The sequence below is a fragment of the Scatophagus argus genome, chromosome 1 (assembly GCF_020382885.2).
Source record: "Scatophagus argus isolate fScaArg1 chromosome 1, fScaArg1.pri, whole genome shotgun sequence".
Taxonomy (NCBI): Eukaryota; Metazoa; Chordata; class Actinopteri; family Scatophagidae; genus Scatophagus; species Scatophagus argus.
The window spans coordinates 18,694,342-18,714,060 of NC_058493.1; the positions used below are offsets into that span (position 1 = coordinate 18,694,342).

General features: G+C 41.2%; 1 protein-coding gene across 2 annotated transcripts in view; it reads right to left on the reverse strand.

Moving 5' to 3' along the window:
* The window catches only part of igdcc3 (immunoglobulin superfamily, DCC subclass, member 3), a 67,905-nt gene that overhangs the window by 21,089 nt on the left and 27,097 nt on the right, over positions 1 to 19,719 (reverse strand). For both annotated transcript variants that reach the window (XM_046389118.1, XM_046389110.1), the window contains exons 3-7: positions 9,374 to 9,518; positions 9,121 to 9,251; positions 8,658 to 8,795; positions 5,735 to 5,893; positions 1,079 to 1,244 (exon numbers count right to left, since the gene is read on the reverse strand). In XM_046389118.1, the coding sequence (XP_046245074.1) occupies positions 1,079 to 1,244; positions 5,735 to 5,893; positions 8,658 to 8,795; positions 9,121 to 9,251; positions 9,374 to 9,518 (739 nt within the window). The remainder of the gene's footprint in view (positions 1 to 1,078; positions 1,245 to 5,734; positions 5,894 to 8,657; positions 8,796 to 9,120; positions 9,252 to 9,373; positions 9,519 to 19,719) is intronic.

Consider the following 19,719-nt stretch of genomic DNA (forward strand, 5'->3'; position numbering starts at 1 on the left):
CATGCAACATGCAGTGAAACACACAGGAGCAGTGGGCTGCATCAAGCGCCCGGGGAGCATATACTGGGGGTTAAGTGCCTTGCTCAAGGGCACATCAGTCGGCTAATGGGGGGTGGGGACATTATCACTCCACCACACTCAAATTTTTCCTGCCCGTCCGGTGGGGGAATCGAACCAGCGACCTTCCGATCACAAGCTGCTTCTCCACCCTCTAGGCCACAGCTGCCCCCGGAATACCTTGCGTAGCAATGCTGCCACTGTGATCCCAAGATAAGAGGAAAGAAAATGGATGGGTGGCAGAAAACCAGGTCGAACCCCTAATTAATCCTCAATATCATCACTTAGATGTGTCCGGCATTCAAATGCCAGACACAGTTACTGCAATGCTCAGAACAGTAGCTAACTAACTAACGAATTGCTGGGTCCTCCTCCTCATGACATTCCTGAGGACTGCCATGGGAAAGCATCCAACATCTAGTCAATACACTGCTACAAAGACACAAATAAATTGAGGCTCATGTCTTGGCAGGCATACACTCTTGAAGCTGCTGTGTTAGCAACAGAGAAGCAGAGAAATTGTGCATTTGTTGAAGCCAATGGTCAAACTGAGGCAGTAGTGGTTAGTACTGACATCCACGTTACTTCTGTGAGCTGGTTCCAACTGTGACCCAGCTTACAGTGAGTGTAGTGACGGTTGGGAGAGCATCTGGGTTGGGTCTGTTAAAGGGTCTTTCTGATGAATCTAAGGACTAAAAATACATGTCTTGCTGGAGGGTAAACAGCAGCCACAATAATTATTCACAATTTGGCAGCCCAAACATTACTCTTTTTGATGGCTCATAAATTATACATATTTGTAAGTGATAAAATAACCATTAATAAAGTCATTAATTAAGCCTTCCAGAGCATTTATAAAGAGTGACTTATTAGGAAGTGGTACCAGCATGTCTTCCTGTAGAATATTTATATGTGAACAATAAATTGGAAGTCTAAACATTTAAAAAGCCTGTTATTTTTTTTCCTTACCCCCTTATGAATCAGTGGATATTCCTGCATATCTATTTTTTTTTTTTTTTACCTGTTGTTGTTCCTGAGTTTGACATGTCCCCCGGGCTCCAGAATTTGTCCGTTCTTCAGCCACGTGAGCTGGGGCTCAGGCTCGCCCTGTGCTTGGCAGGTGAAGATGGCGGTGGTGCCGACAGGCCGGGCGATGGATTGCGGAGGTTGGACAAACTCAGCTGGAGCTGAAAGAGGAGAGAAACCGATACATCAGATACGTTGGCTGACAGCAGAGAGTGAGAATGAGAGAAGAAAAATACGAGAGCCTTTCTAGGTCACTGTCATTTATTAGTAAGAAGCAGTGTACTGTATTACACATGTATAGAAATGATGCAGGATTTATTTGCAGGACATGTCCAGCTCAACAACAGCAGGACTAACGGCTGTAATAACAGCACTTAGATGAAAATAAAGCGATGCAGTTTATAGTTTCATCATATCCTGTCCCATCCCACTCTACAGGCCTCCAGCTATGGTCAATTAATGGTAATAACTTATTCATGTGAATGGTTCTCTTAGAAGTGCAGGTACTTTACTTAAATCACAGAGTAATTATGATTCCATCCACTGGAGTTTTAATTCCTGGGTGGGTGTTTTCATTTGAGCCAACAGTCAGAGAGGTAGTGTATCATCTCCTCTGCACTCATTATTGTCTCAGAGGTTCTCAGTGATTTCATAACCTGAATTATTTATAACCATATTAATTCATAAAAATGTGATGGTAATTATAACATCTCAGAGTCATCACAAGAGGGTAAAATGCTGGAATACCGAGCATATCATATTGCCTCTTGTAAATAAAAGCTCCACCGTCCCAATCATTTAACTAATCTTCACACTAATCACTGGGACTGAGCAAGTGGATTCTAATAGTAAAATTAGAGCTTTAAAGAGAGAAACCTGGATCAGTGTGGTGATTCTTGAACAATGACACTTGAACTGAAAGCGATGCTTTGTTTTTTTTTTGGCACATCTCTTTTCTCTAAGGGAGCTCTGATCAGGAATTTTGGAGCCAATCACAGATTGCTGAAAGCAGCGTCAGCAGTTGAAGATCACTGATCATCACTGATGACATAACAACACATATATGAAATAAATATATTTTGCTCTACTCAAAAAATAGGTTAAAAACGAGTTTGTGAAAGTGAAGTGAAAGGTTATCTGTAGAGAATCTATTTGACCACCCAGACTTTGGTAACACAAATTGTCAGGATAATTCTGTGTCTCAGCTGTCTCAGTCTTTGCACTGATGTCTCTTGTGTCCTGAAGCCTCTACTCGAACACTTGGTCACTGCTTGAATCTGGTTATATTCATCTCTGACAGAAGTTTGGTAAAATGTAAACTGATGTAAAGTGTCTATAACTCCAACCTCAGTGTCTTTTTAACCTCAAAATGCACTAAACTGAAGTACAGTGCTACACGCTTCCTGTTCCTCTGAACAGAAACTTTCAGTCCTGCTGTGAGTTATTAGCTGTTAGCTCCCTTAGCCAAACACTGCTAACATCTCTTTGATTTGAAACAAACTGCTGCGTCCATCATAATGAAGAAACATGTCACCAAAATCAACTTTTGGTCAACAATGAAGCTCTCTGGCACACAGAAATATTTCCACTTTTGACAAAACAGACAATACTTGTTACTAGGGTTGATTTACTGTTTAGTTTTAGTCTTTTCAATTGATTTGCTGACAACAAGAAAAAAACTGAATAACACCACTCTTATAATGAAACAGCCGTATTTTCAATCATTCCAGTATCTGTTTCTCTGCCTATTACTTTTCTCATTTGCATAGTTTAATATTTCCCTTCTGATTCAGAAGAGAAATTCCCCCTTTGCTCTGTCCTTCCTCTTGTTCCCACCCTAGTAGACAAAATGTTGTCTGACATTTTTCAGTGTAAACATTTCCATTTTTTCCATTGGAAAAGCTAAGGGACCCTTAGGCACTTGAATGGAGGCTGCTGACAGCGTGTGATGATCTCTTCATGTACTTCTCTCTCTTTCCTGACTTCGTTTTGTCTTCCTCCCTCACTTGCTGTGTACTTTGAGGGCTGTCTCAAAGGTGAAGGTCAGCTCAGGAAGATATTGATTTGCACCTGTATGGGTGTGGGTTACATCATCAGCACCATCCATCCATCTTGCTCTTGTTTTTTCCCTTCTGGCTCTCACATGTTGACTCCTACCTGAGTCTTTCTTTGTCTTGTCTCTCTTTTTATATCCAAAAGCAACCAAGACAACCCGATTTTCTGCATTTTTGTACTTGTTTGATGTGTGATGGTTTTATAAGAACCCTTGTCTACATTAATTTGAAGTTGAGTTCCTGATGCTTTTCTGGATTGACAGCGACTGAAACTATCTCGTAATCACAGAACTGTCAAATGGCTTATTTACATTACACTAATAGAACAATTTTTCAAGGACATTCTGTAAGTTTTTTTTTTTCTTACAATGAGATAGTAAGCAATAATTATTTGGTTTTAAAAGATCACCTTTGTTTCCACAAATCGATCACAAGACCCAAAGACACTGACATGTAATTAACATCCATGGCTTTTCTTATTTGTTCCTGCCACGGTACAGGCTTGTCTCGGACTTGACAGGCAGATAAAATGAAATATTGATCAGGATCGATATTGCTATGGGCTGAAGCAAGGTGTGGTCCATCTGATCAATATGTGAGTGAGGCACATGTTGGATTCTTTCATGCTTGGTGACAATGAATACACAAGGCCACCCACACCTGGCTTCATCTCATTGGACAAAAGCATCCATCTCTCTAGCCTACCATCAAACATTTTCAGGGTAAACACCACAATGCTTGAGAATAATAGAACAAAATAGAATGATAACAGGGTGAACTAGAAAGGCACGCAGACAGCGCTGACCTCCGCCAATAGTCCAATCAAAGTCTTCTGTGATGTGCAAATCTGTAAGCACAACCACTAAACGTGTCTGGTTATATTTCCAGAAGTATCAGAATTGTGTGAAAATGTGATTGTGCCTACCTGAAGCCTCATCAACTCAGGTTTGCATTTATTATGTATTTCTAAATTGTGAATAGTTTACATTCTTAACATCTACATATGTACACATATTAAAAGTTCAAGCTGAAATGAACATGGCTGCTTGCTACCAAAAAACATTTTTTTTTTAATCAGAAAATTACTTTACTTGAGTCAAAACAAATAAACTGTGATTTATTAACTTGAATGATACAGTTGTACCAGTTCTCCCATGAGGCATGAGGATTAATGTTGCCCACAATGATGAACTGTGAATCATTTCCACTACTGGTTTTGTTACTATTTCATTTTAATAACATCTCCTGGAACTGAAGCTCTGTTCTGCCAAGGCCAAGTGCCCTGTCGTGTTTGTGTTGAGTCTATAGAATTGCACTTCACAAACTTAGCACTGTTGCAGGGTTACTCTCATAGAGAAAATTGCTGAGAATAGTTTCTCTTTTGTAATAACTAGCGACAAAACCATGAGAAGCAGGTAAAAATACCTTCTTTTTGTAGAATTTGTGACATTTTTGTGACATTTGCGACACTGAGTTGAGGATTCTCAGTTCCTCTCAATTCTTTTTTACTAGTTGTACAGATTTAAAGAAACCCAATGGCAGATGTTATCCTCTGACTCGTCTTTTAAAGATAGACAAATATGTTTATCAAGATTTATTTCAAACAGGAAGGAATATCCATAATTATGGAGTTCATGTCCAGCTGAGCTCAAAACCTTCTCCCAATGGACTCCTCTGAGCCCCGTCTCTAATCATATATATCCCTGTGGACACTTTGCTTACTGCTCTAAACTAAAAACAATCTTTCTTCATCCTATCCTATCCTAAAAAGCAATTTGCCATAAAAGATGTAATCACACGTGTCTGCACAAATGCACTGTAATGTATATGATTTCTTTTCCATGTGGCATTGGTAAAATCTCACATTTTAGAAACTGTGACAGTTTATGTTACAGAAATGAAAATGAACGCAATAAAGGCACAAGGGATTATGCTAATAAATGAATTTGATGTGATTTATATTTGAATCATGACACTGTGATTAGTTAATTAGACTCATAAGCTGTTTGTACTCACCTGTTTCGGATCACCGACTCATTATCTTGTGCTATTGTTCTCATGTTTGTGACGCTCTGGTCACAGCTTCAGCTTGACAGCTCAGCTATCTGCAGTGCCTTAAAACCTCCCTGTGTGAGGTATGGCTTCTTTTGTTATCTATTAAATCTAAAAAATATTTTAGTGGCACCTGATGCACTAGAAGCAAACATTTCTAGTAAAAAAAAATGTTAATATTGTTTTTTGTATGGTAAAAATGTTCTTGAAAAATATGTAGGATCCATAAATAGTAATAATTAAAGATTTAAATTGAAGTCTATGCACATGTACATTTGATAGGAAGCTAAAACATTCACCTGTGATGGAGAGGACTGTGGTTTAACTTAAGCCAGAAGTGCCTCCAGCTGTGGTTTGCATTCCAACAAACACAACTGAAAGTGTTGGCTGATGGGAGGTCAGTGAAGTTATCATATGGTAGTCAGGGTGTCTGCACCCACCCAGTTCCACCCACAAAACTCACAAGCATTATCTTATTACCTGACCACAGCTGTGCTCTTTCCATTTGCAACAAAATTTCTGATTCCTTTTTATCTATAACTCACCTTGGACTACAAGGCGACCCTGAGCAGTCCTACGAACACGAGTCCCTGGTTTGTTAGCAGCACATACGTAGACTCCTGAATGCTGCACACCAACATCTGAGATCATCAGGTTCCCTGTGCCCAGTACCTGGATTCCCTCTACACCGATGGGACGGCCGTCTGCTCAGGGAAAAGAGAGGGAGAGCCGTTAAGAAGGATGGGAAAGAATTTGAACAGGGCAGAAAAAAAGGGACCAGGTGTAGCCATGTACACAATGTGCTCATGTTAGGTGGGAGTGCACAGGCTGTTCATACTACAATAAGATCAGCGTGGGCTTAAGCCACTAGCAAGCAAGACCAATTAGATGTGCTGTACGTTTACAGCCACAAGTTGACATAGGCAGTGCTATTTCTGGCTTCCCAGAGGTCAAGGATGTAGCCTTAACAGTGAAGTGTCTGATTCTCACAGCTGTGATGCCTTGTGATGAAGCTGACAACACAGCACACACAAAGGTAGGACAGAGGCTCAGGTCACTGAGTTTGCCATTGCTGGGTAAATGACGCACATGCAATTAATTATCCCCATTGCAGGCTTGTGATGGTTGCCATTCTAAGGAGTATTTTTCGATTCAGAAAGAGTCATCGGGTTTTCTAATGTTTTACAATCAATTGATGTTTTATTGTAAGTGCAGCTTCTCAAATGGGTGTTCATTTAATTAAAGCTTTCACACTTAAGCAGGAACCTTTATCTTGTCTGACAAAGCCTTTCGGTGCATTTGATTTTCAACAGTTACTCAGGAGACGTTCCAGCTGCCACCGGGGGACGTTAAACTCTAACTGCAACTCCTATCTCCTCGCACAATCCATAACTGCTTCTGTGCTTACATGATAAGCTCATATTTTCCTGTGCTCCCTATCTGCAGTCTCAACCCCAACAATGACTCCAGCCTGCCTCTGATATTAGCTATGGGGCCAAGGGGGCATTTTAATCCCATCTTTGACTTCCAACTGCAGCATGCAAGCCTGTATGGTCCAGATTTGATGTGTGAAAAGGCCAGTCAGGGAGGCAGGGAGATAGGCTCCATGTTGGACACATGCAGAGGGAGGAACTCCAGCCAGAGATGCAAACCATATGGTCACCAGTCAGCAGTGTACTTTCAGGTTCATGTTTGAAAAATAATTAAGACAGGGCAAGTTTATATTACAGTTTCGAATGAAAATCTTTCTTTCAACAACAACTTGTACTGCTGCTTGTGTCTAAATGTTACAAAATGCAGCAATATAAAACAAAGAAACATAGAAATGAAGGGATGAACAACAAGACATGCAATTAAATCTGTCAAATAAATGAGAAAGACAATTTAATAATGCAATAAAATCAGTGCAAAATGATGTGAAAAGATGAGTTTGGAGATGGACAGATATATTCACTGGCTCTACACTGCAAAAAGTAATTATCACAGCAAACACACATTCCCTTAAAAAGGCCCTTATATGAAGGCCTAATCTCTCTCACAGCTTTCATGATGGAAGGTAGTATGACTCAAAAATAACTCATTAAAGCTATTAGAAGTAATAAGAGGAATCTTAAAAACAGTTAAAAACTTAACTAGCAGCCAGTGCAGCAGTACTGTGATATGAGCTCTACAGTCTTTGCAAAGAATTGTGTAGCTTCATTAAAAAAAGATGTAATCTTGTGCTGATGGATTGTGAGGAGAACAATATTTGTAATTAATCATGACAAATTAAATAAATCACTCCCAGTTGTCTGCCAAGTGGTTTTGCTCTGTGCTTGTCATTATGATGTGTTTTATTGCTATTTCTGCATTTTTCCGTTATCACTATCTAATTCATTGGACTGTCAAGTCACAGTTCAGCGAGCTTTTTTCTCAACAAAAGCAGTCTTGTCCTTTTCTTGTCTTTTTCTACAATATTTCTCTTTCTCTCTTATACCCCTCCATCCTTTCTCTCTGTCAGGGACTAATTAACTTAGTGTCAGAGAAGAAAGAGCACAAGCCAGCAGGCCTTGGTGCTGTTCAATGAATAGCATACAAACAAACTCTGGCATTAAGGAGTGACTGATGTGAAACTATCAGATTCATTATGCAGCTTATCCCAGACTCCCTGCCGTAATCGAATACATACAAATCCCATCGTGTTAGCATTTCATTGTTGCGACATTGTGTAAGGAAATACCCTCAATCTGATTAAGCCCAACTGCTCGGGAGGGGCAGCAATTTACATTTTGAACAGCAAATCAGATTGGATAATAGGTAAAGAAAACAGATAACAGATTGAAAAATTGGTCACGACAGACTTTGAGTGATGGTCAAGAAAAAATGCACATTGAGGCAGGGGAAACTAATCGTATCTGTCTCAGCACCTCACAGCAATTACTCAGAGGCTCTCCGGTGGTTTCGAAGGAGGTTCAACTTCATGAGGAGATGAAACATGCATTTATCAACACAGAGTCGAACATAAGGTTTAGCCCTAAGGCCTATGTTGGATCTCATTGCCTCATGTATACACAATGGATGCTCTACTATATCAAATGGATTCTGTACACATGTGTACATTACACAACGCAGGCAGGACAGATCAAAGCTGTGCTACAAAGAGCATACAAACACATGAGGACAGGAAGTGCATACGACCAACATGTACAGTCAGCTCCTACATGCATGACTGCATTCTGTGGTCGTATTCCCGCTCATTTAAACATACACACATAGTGAAAAAATCAAACTGAAGGTCAACAGATAGCAAATTTTTAAAGGCATGTAAGATATAGTTGGAACCAGGAAAAGGCTGATGTCCACTTGGAAAATTACTTTCAGAAAAAAAAGAAAAAGAAAAAGAAAAAGATCTCCAACATAGTCTGGACTGAAAACACTGTATGCGCCTTCTGGGGCCTTTCCTTGGACCCAATCACGTATATTTCTCACCTAGTCTGCTCCAAGAAACAATGGGCTGAGGGTATCCAGTGGCAACACATTCCAAGATGGCGGTTTGGTGAACAGTGAGGGTAAGGTTTTCGGGACCGACCAGGATCACAGGCTCTTTGTAAACAGATGACTGGGAGCCTGGAAAAAAAGGAAAGAGGGGGAGCATAAGACGGGAATGAGCATGATGGATGGCATCCTTTAATTGGATTTCTCTGGAGTGCATTAACTCGATATGCTGTATCTCCTAGATCAGACAGAGGAACAATAGGTTTGGAAAATCTTGGGAATATTCTTGGTAGATAAACACAATGCAGTGGTTGTATTTCAGCAGTTACATAAAGAACAAAAGACCAGTACACAACAGAGTTCATCTACAGTAAGGGTAAATTATCTTTGCTTCCTTGTGAAAATAAACAAAGTCTGCTCATAGTAGGCACTTGTGAGATTCATTAAATATAACAACCTGAAACAGTGAGAACTGCCTCAGCGCTGTGCTTCACTCCTGCACTGTTATGAGCCACACAGCAGAATTTTCCACTGTCCTCGTCACGCACTCCTGTAATCTGGAGAACACCTGTAGGTAGGAGGGTGTACCTACAAGAGAGAAAAGAAAGATATCAGACAAAGGGAAACAAACTCACTGAGACCTGGTAAATACCCTGTAAAGTGCTGTCGTCTCTAATAAGTGTCAGGGCTGGGATGGGGTTTGTTCCAACCTCTCGTCCTTGGTGTCCACTGGGCGGCTGTCTTTCTCCCAGCTGATGACAGGCTCTGGCAGACCGTGGATCTGGCACTGGAATCGAGCCACACCAGACTCTTCAGCATGCACAGACTCTGGCTGGACATGGAAGTCTGCCATGGCTGCAGAGGGAGGGAGAGGGGACAGGGAATATCGTCACAACACAGCCAAAAGCCTGGCCGCTTACTATATATATAAATGTGTATTTATAGAGCAAGCAAAGTACACAGAATTCACATGACAAGTTTATGTTGCCCTTTAGAATCTCACCATTATGTCAACACCTTGTGGTTCAGAAAGATCCTTAGCTAATGGGTCTAAGGGGTCAGACACACTTAACCTGTTTGATTTGGTTATATTATTATTATTATGGGTCTTGGAGCACTGTCGGGTGGACTTTGGAAGAATGTGTTTGTGGTATGATAGCAAATGAACCAACCACAGCATTTTATGACAGTAAATATGTGCTTTTATTAAAATTTCAAAAGCTTAACTACTGAGAAATCCATTTGCTGGCTGTGAAATCGCTTCAGGAAGTGATCTTACAATTGATCTGTACAAGCCATGGATATATTTATGCAAATCATTTGGTGGTCATGGTAACACATATGAACATCAGTGCAGGTATTTTTTCTGATCAGTGGGTCAAAAGCAGGTAATACTGCTGTACTGGTATCCTTCCCTGTGTACTTTGTCGGTTCATTAAATCCATTAAAAGTGTGTGACAGGGATCCCACAGTTACAAGCCCCAAATCATTTCTGTACAAGATGCCTCGTTTTCCTCCTGTCTCTGCTTATTACTCATTTATTCATAACATACTGTCAACTGGCAGCCTAACAATACTACACAGGAGTTTGATGATGGCTGATGATGCAAGATGACACTCGCCAAAACTGAAGTACCAATCTATGAGGTACCTCTCAGTCTGTATAACTTATAACTCCTCTTGGTTTGTTTGCAAAAAGTCAGTGTAAACAGGAAACAGACCTGAAACGCAACAATGTATTTTGTTTTCCCCCATAACTTGAAAACAAATGAATTGAGGTGCCCACATGAAGGACATACTGTATATGGAGGCTGAAACTATACTGACAGCCATGACTCATTCAGAAAATGCCTTGAATAACACACTGATCGACAGCTATTTTGTCATCACCACTGAAAGAGAAAACTATTTCTACTTTTCTCAAAGGTATTGTTGTGTAGATTACAGTTCAATTTTCTTTTAAATCTTGTCAGAGACATTTGGAATTTCCTCTGCAATAGGCATTTGTGAGCACACCTCTTCAATAAAATGACAGGCATCTTCTTCCAGTCGGAATTTTAATCCAAATACCGGATACATTCAGCTCTAAACTCTACATTTATTTCTTAGAAAACATTCAAAAAAATCTTCACTGAACATGTAATCACAAAGAAACTCACTGTTGTATTTCTTGTACATGTAGGCTACAAGTGTGTCTGAGCCACAATCAATCAGCTGGCAGATATGCAACGTATAGGGCAGGCACATGGATTCCTGCCATATGTTAACATTTGGCATGCAGGTTGGGTACTTTTTTTAAAAAACTGCATGCTGACACAAGCAACACAGACACAACACACACATCGCCATGTAGCAAAACCAGTATCAATAACCTTACAGAGAGCGTCATTCAGCTATTCCCAGCAGAACAAAAGAAGCATCGAAGCTGGAGCCAGGGACAAACTCAATTAGAAGGAGGCCCTCTTCTTCCTCAGTTCTCCAACCTTCTTCAAGACAAGTGTGCTCATTTAAATGTCAACCATAATTAACTTGGATGAACAGGAACTTTTCTGAATACTGTTAGCATAACAAGAGAGACGGACCCCTTATTATTTCATAACCTCCCACTCCTCCAACCTGTAGCCTGCATTAATTCATTACTTACAGGACAAGCAAGTAGGAAGCAGAACTACACAGGGGGCTTTATTTATGCATGGTTGTCCCTTCATTAATTTCTCCTGTATGTTTCCCCTTGTCTTTATTTTGCCCTGCAGATAATGTGCTAATGTCTTTCTTGTTTACGCTATACTGCTGTAAAGGATTGTAGTGGTCACACTGTACAATATAAAATGTATTTAAATAGAACCATAAACATTCATGTTCATGGACCAGAGATGGAGAGAAACAGATACCTCATATAAAGTCCCAATGCTTCAGACCATTGTGGCTGCATCAGTGATCTAACACCATGATTATTCCATTTCAGAGCTTAATGAGAAGTGTGGCATTCTCCAACACGTCTTGACCTTAGATCTCTGAGTGGATGTATGGAGCACTGATGAAAATTTAAACATGCTAATTTACTATTCTTCCAGTAGTGACAGTTCACTCTTCGGAAGACATGGGCTCTCTGTGAGTCGAGATAACACTTTCACTTTCCATTATTTTGTCTCAAGATAAAAAGAAACGCTTAGAATATCTGACTGTTATCCCGACAGATTTCCCGGGCTCATACTTTTTATTTTGTCTCTATACTCTAAGCCCACACTTAAACAGCTGTACATCTTACAGGGGTAATTCAGCTTAAGTGCCTATCTCAAGGGCCCAAGTGAAATTTTTCCACACAGGACTCACAAACTTACAGCCATAAAGTGTTTTAGGCTAACTCCACTGCAGCGCATAGATGGCTTAAAAGTCCTAGAGAACATCAGTGATATTTCATCCACAAACAATTACTATGGTACAAATACAGCTATTTACATGTTCTAAAACTTCTTCTTTTTTAATTAAAGCTGAAAAACAATGAAAACCAATGCAAACCATAGTCTCAAATAACTGTATATTTCAAAGTACAGACAACTGGCCCATAAGAACATTTTCACTTCTTTTTGAGACTGAGTGTCAACAAAAGCAATCAGCAATACTTTCAGTCTCGGCCTGCCGTAATATGAAGCCCAGAGCAGTGACCGGCACAACAGTGTAGCGGTGAATTAAAGCCCTGAAGGTACTGTCACCGCTGATGCAAAAAGGTTAGCTATTGTGAAACAGATAGGAATCCTTCAGAACACAATAGAACAGAAAACAAGGAGTTCAGTGTGACTAATGTGATCAAAGAGGCTCACTGTCAGAAATTAAGATACACAGATGCATGCAAAGTGCTGTTTGTACCATCCATGTGCACTGGGAACTCCGGGGAACACGGAGAGAGAAACTAAACTGAACTCGAATGCTGAAGAACAAAGGAGTTAAAAAGGAGGACCAGTGCCTGTAGGAGTTTTCTTGTGCATCTTTGCCAAGTAGTCATGGTGTCCGCTGATCTGGCCGTTGTGTGTCCGCCAACATTAACCCCCCCCCTAACGGGCCCCACCCTTGGCCCTCATGCATAAAACATGGTTTCGCTAAGAGGCCCACACCCCTGCGACTATTGACACACTCGCAGAATCAGACACAATCAGAAAAATCACAATAGGGTTACAAACGCAGATAAACTCATACAGAAGCAGAGAAACTCGTTAACCATCTGTGCTGGATGTAAAGAAAAGCAGCCGTCTGAACTGTGCATGTACCTTTTGTTGCCACAGAGGTTGCAAGGTTGCAGAGTCAATCTAAAGTGATGCAGCCCGTGTACAGCACACACATACAAACAAATGCAGAGGGCTGCTTCAACAGATACCCACATCTATATCGATCCCCCTCTGCGCTGAAGGAAAAGACAGACGCACAAGGCAATGAGGACCTCTCACTCATCCCAACACCCAGCCCCAACAGACATGTTCCTCTATTGTTTTTTTTCCACTCTTTGCTAAGTGTTGACAGACACTCACCCATGATTAAAGACTGTCCACTACCAGCATGACATTGCTAGCATAAATGGAGCACGTCTAATTAATGCAATAAGGGAGGGAATGGTTGGGGTGCATACTAAAAAGAAATCCATAGGAAAGTGCACAGGAAGGAGACTGCTCCTTGAACATATGTTTGACGGTTCCTCTGCGACAACCACAAAAGAAGAATGATTGAGGGTCTAATATGAGGGAAGGTCACAGACAGGAAATGTGGAACATGATGATTTAGACGTGTAGCTGAGCTACTAATCAGTTGTTGTCAAAACTCTGCCCTGCTGTTTGTTTTTGCAACTGAATAGTTCTGAAAGGAATCAGAACCAGGTAGAAATTGACTTGAAAATCTGCCTTAAAAGTAGAAGTTTCACATACTTATCCTGAAATCGTGGAGAGAGACAAAGGATGAAATATGAACCCAAGTGCAAATGTGCTACTGCTGATTGGGTTCGATGGCCAATGACAAACTAAAAGGTCAGTCAATGCTGACAAATATCCCCATCCCTCAATTCCACAGCACTGGTCATGTACAATAGAAACATAAGCTAGCGCATTTTTCTGGCTTCTCTGAGTGTGTAAGATCTATTTAATGAAGAAATGTTGATTAAATGGTGATTATTGGAATGATCCCCGGTTGAATCATTTTTTTGCCTAATGGCTCTAAAGTAATGAACCATTTCTTTATTGGTCTGTTAGACACACACACACACACACACACACACACACACACACACACAAATACACAACATAGAAAAGCTAGCATTAAAAACCATTAAAAGCCCAAACTGTGCTGTTTTCTGTGACAAGTCCCGCATGCTGCACTGACCAAATCTGATGAGACATTTCCATGTATTTTCTTTTTTTTTACAGACCTGTGGTCACATGTGGATATTTTTTCCATGTGCTGGGGATGATTCATTGATATGACAGAGGTAATGATGCCAGTCGAGGGACAGACGTATAGCACCATTCAGACCTGCAGCTATGGCGTAAAGCTTCATTGAACCCCCATGTTATAATGTCATCGCCCTCCCTCACGCCTCCCCCTCCCATCTCCACTGTACATTTCAACCGTTTCCTCAGCTCTTCGTTGTACCTCTCGCCCCACCCCCATGAGCCCTCTCAAGCCTGTGACATCATTAAGCACATGTTGTTCAAGCAGCGGTGATGACTGCCGTATGCACCCCACCCCCATCCCGGTAAACCAGTAAAATAGAGATGAGGCCTATAAATAATGGAGATGGCGTACGTTGCTATTCCAGTGTGAAGAGCCCACACTTCAACAGCCTTTAAATAGGCATCCCTGAAATAGCACGCCCTGTGCTTGGACCCTAGAGATGGCATTTTAATGCAGATGTGATATTTTATTGGCTTCCGGTCCCAGTAGGCCCCCCTCCATCCCCACCCTGCGACCAGGCCTGAGCACTCCTGTGATCAATCTGCTGGTTCGTGGTGCATGATGCTCATCACCTATGAAAGGAAGGGCTGCACGTGCGTGGGCTGTTCCCCTGTCTTGCACTGACGCACACTCATTTGTTTCCTTTAATACTTCAGCATATCAACATGTTCCTGTGTCAGTACCTGCATGTGCAAAAGGATCAAACGAACTCCACATCTGCCACTCGGGCTCAGGTGTCACATGCACAGATGGGGATGAGTACAGTAAAGCTCAGGAAGCAGACCTGTTGATCATTTATCCTAAAAGCTCTCCAGCCACAGTAACATGGCTTACATAGCAGCACCTTACAAGTATGCTTTCTTTGTTATAGTCCAGCTTTCCGTGTTATTATTTGTTTTACTTCATAATGTATATAAATACATCTCCTGTCATACGCTATAGTTGTTTTTTGTATCTGGCATAGGATCAACATTGGTTCTTTACAGGTAAATATGGTTGGAGACATTTATTTGATCAACCAGAATTAGACTCAAAATGATGAACTGGTTTATTGGCAAGTGGGTTTTCACATTAAAAAATGTGTCCTGACATTTTCATGCAGCACAGTCACAACAAACATAACAAGAGAAGAGAATGTCATTATTTGTTATTTCTGTGGGTAGTTAGTGAAAATCTATTCAATTTTGACCTAATGATGGTATCAGACAAAATGTCAGGTGATGGTTGTTATTACAAACATTATCACATACACATATTCTTCCATCCATCCATTTTCTATGCTGCTTTATCCGAGAGGCGCAGTACATCCTGGAATGGTTGCCAGTCAATGGCAAAGCCAACACACAAAGACAGACGATCACACGCTCACACCTAGGGGCAACACAGAGGAGCCAATTAATCTAATGTGCATTTTTTTCGGGACTGTGGGAGGAAGCCAGAGTATCCGGAGAAAACACACGCAGGCACAGAAAGAACATGCAAACTCCTCTCAGAAGAGCCCAGGCCCAGACCCGAACCCGGAACCGTCTTGCTGTGAGGTGACAGAGCTAACCACTGCACCACCGTGTTGCCTGCAAACCATCCAACAGCCAATAGAAAGATTGTGGCGCTACAGAAAAGGTCTGGGGCTCACCAAAGTCATTAGGATAGTAGAAAAGTTGTAGAAATATTGCAAACTGGACCACCTGACTGAAACACCTACACTGACATACTACCTGTACGGATTGTAACTTGATTTCAAATGTACAGGATGTTGAGAAGAATCTAACAGCATAGCATGAGTCTCTTGCAACGTAATCAAACCCAGAGGCATGAGTGTCTTTAGTTGGAAAAAAACAGCGTATCTGAACACATGGATTGTCTAAATGTCAACCAAAAACACATATATTTTGTACAATTAAACATTCAAAGAAAAAGTATTTCTTTTCATGATTTCCCAGGCTTTTGTTTAATTGTCTTGTTTGATTCTCCATTATTTGAGTTCCTGTACTCACTGCACAACATGACAGATTTTCTTACATGAGCGAGTTTCCTGCATCGCATTTGAAATTATTTTGACTGGAATTTAATTGCTTTTTCAGCTTATGTTTCGGGCTTGTTTGCATTAGGCTTTCCAGGGGTGTGATTATCCTTAGTCTGTTGTATTGATCAATACTGTGGAGCTTGTGTGCACTAAGTTAAATATAGTAAGATTGATGGCTGCTATTAAGGCTCTCTGTTGAAGGTGGAGGGAGCAGTGATGCTTCAGTAGTTATCACTCACAAAATCCTTCACATATCTCCTTTGTTTAACTAAGAGAGTGAATGCAAGGTATGGTACGATATGCAGGGTAACAAGAAAATTTTGTTCTGTCATCCAGTTCTGTCATAACTTACTGCCTTTGGAAACACGAGAATGTTTTAATATTTGCTCATCCATGCAGTATATAAGGTAAAGCAATTTTATTTTCTGCTCGGCATTAATTACATACAGTAGTGATACATTACACTCTATAACAATGCATATAATGTAATCTCTTTTGTGTCTCAACATTATACTGTTGTCTAGTTATAGTCGAGGCAAACATTATAATACTTCCTGCCAAGGTGGCCAATGTTGAACAAACACTGAAACAACATAATTAGGCAGTGTGAATAATATCAACGTAAGCACAAAGTTAGCTATCGCTTTTTCTGCATCAGCTATTAGTAGGAGAGTAATTAAGGTAAGAAGATACAAAGCTTTTTTGTTGCACAAGGAGAGAATGATGGGAAAGGATCACATTGCTCAATGCTCAAGTTCTTTTCCCCTGTCGCCCCTAACCTCTTCACCGCAGGGACAAAGCCTGGACCTCCGCGGGTGCCCTGCTATCTGCTTGTGCCTCTTTCACACCCCTTACTCCTGCACCACGTCAAGCCCCCTCCACCATACACCACACCCCATCGTCCCTCTGTCTGCTCCTACTCCAGCACGCCGAGCCCCTGCACCCCTGCCCTGCCCCAGTAGCCTCAAATCTCCGCACTAAGCCTCCTACACTCACTTCAGCATGCACACCATAATTAAAGAGAGACCCATTAAAGCACAACAGATGCTGAAAATTAAAGGATTATTTAAATGATTCCCAGTCGCGGCTTGGGTGAGATTAGAGACAAGCGAGAGAGACAAGAGAGAGTGAGAGCTGGGGGGTGGGGGAGGGGGGGCGACAACAGAGTTTAAAATAACAGACACATCACTGCCATGAAAAGTGGCATTTGATTTAAAATGAACTGCCAAGTGTTTCTGCTTGTTGGTGTCAAACACGCTGATATTGTTGTTTCCTTTATTTAAAAAAAATAAATAAATAAAAAAGTGTTGTTGTGTTATGGAGACTCTCAAGCAACAACGAAGGGGTTTGATGTGTGAGAACAAAAAGAGCAGGCTTTTTGTTCCGTTGCAGGACTAACTGGGTGTAAATCCACATACTTATTAAACACATTGAACCTCCTCTCATGATGCTGAAGGGAGGTCTGATTGGCCAGTGGAAGGTGAGGATAGAGGACAGGTTTGAGCTGTTTTGACAGCTGTGTTTTTACCCTCTTCTGCTGTCTAGCCAACACCTGAATTAACGAGCTAAAAAACAGAGAAATAAGGTGGATTTGAGGACACAGCTCAGCCAGTGAGCACGCTCCCCCGTTACCTCAGCCTGGAATCCTCTCTTAACTAGCCCGCCTCTTTAGTTAGTCCCTCCGCCAAATTACCACCTTAATAAGGAGACTGCAAGTTGGGTAGCTCCAGGCAGCTCAAGTCTCATCAACTTTTCAAGCTTATGCTCAACTAGCCTCAATCAGACAATGTTTGTTTGCTGGTAGTACACATGTGGCTCATGGACTCATGGGAGTAAAGCTGTGTATTAATCTTGTGATATGATAAACATCATGATGAAAGGGTTACAAATCAATTCATCTTGATGTACTGTGGTACTGTAAGAGAGATGATGTATTGTTTTATAGGCTTCTGTTTGCTTGTGTTCACACTAGTGATATACACTTAACTTCTTCCTGTCTCATTTGAGGTGTGAGAATCAGTTCTTGAACGTTTATTAATAATCACTCTTTGATCTGGGTTAAAATTGCAAGGTGCTTTCCCTGACATAGAAACGCTGTGCTTTTCACTTCCCGGCGCAACGGCGTGCGTCCATTTAACTCAGATTTTGGGCAAAAAACATCTTTTCAGAAAGACAAGGAAAAGAAAACCTCTATCGGAAAACAGAAAGAGAAACTGAAAGCTATATTAGAAGTTAACCTTGAGTGGTTTGGGATTTGGGCTGTCGCTGGGCTGCTGATTTTCCACCTTTTCCCTTCTATTTAACTTGCTGGGGAGCAGAGAGTAACTCTTTTAAGTTAATGAAATTCTTTTCTCCTGAGCATTTCAGGGGGCAATAAGCTTTCCTTAAGGGTCTGTGCTCAAAATCATTTGGTGCTAGAGAAAGAATTTCACTTACATTACTGGCACAAGCTCTCTTCACACACTCACTTATGCAGTTCTCAGCACAACAGTGTCATCAAGGGAAGATAGGACAAAAGAAATCCTTTACCTCTTCTCTTGCTTTCATAAAAAACCATCATTCTCCAAGCATTTATTGCAGAGAGTAATGTCACTCTTCTTTTCACACCTGATTGTTGCTGTGAACAAGCTATACCCTCACAGTGCCATTCTCCACTTGCCCCATGGCCACATATCTAATTAATATCGCCAATACTTTAGCATGAAACTGCCTGCTCTAAATTCAGATGAGATGCTTCTCAAGTCATCCTATCAGTATATATGAGTTCATATCAACATGAATTATGAGCTGTGTTTTATTCAGCTCACTCACTGTCTGCTCTGTGCACAAAAGCAAGATTCCACAACTGTTTTATCCTTGTCTTGTCTTGTCGCTTCTTAGTGCTGGAGAGTCTGAAATATTTCAAAACATTTAGGAGACATCTGGGGTAAAATAACATTTATATTCAAATGGAAATGCCATTAAATTCTTCTCTGGCTTGTCTCCGCCTCTTGCTTTGTGAGGCCAAAAATAAGCGAGGCCTGCAGACAGCAGTGGCTCTGAATAACAACCTGGAAGGACATTTGGCATCACCATTCTCCTCAGTCCAACACTCATTACTTCCCCCTCATTAGAGGACAACTGTTGGGTAAGGAGGACACTCTGAGGAGGACAGGATGAATCTTTCCCGAAAAGTCTTTTTTTTTGTTTTGCTATTTCTTGACCACATACCTCTGGTGGTAAAAATATGAGTCTAGAGAAATTTCTGAGATTTACCTCGATGTGTGCATGTTTACTTATAAGAGTGTACCACGCAGGGTTAACTATACATGTGACAGTGATTTTGGGGAAGCCGGCTGGGGGCTGGTCTGAACCTGGGGTAGATGGATGACCCCACATCTGGCACTCCCACGGGACATTGAAAGACGCAGGGCGGGACCGGCCCATGCGCTCCACTGCATCTCAGAAAACTGGGCTCCCCAAATGGCTGAAATGGCTTTGTAAATCTCATCCCTTCTTGACTCAGTCTCACACACACACACACACACACACTGGTAGCTGTAAGAGGGAGGTCCACTGTGCCTCAGCTGCGTGGTTCCCACTGGGCATTTATATGTG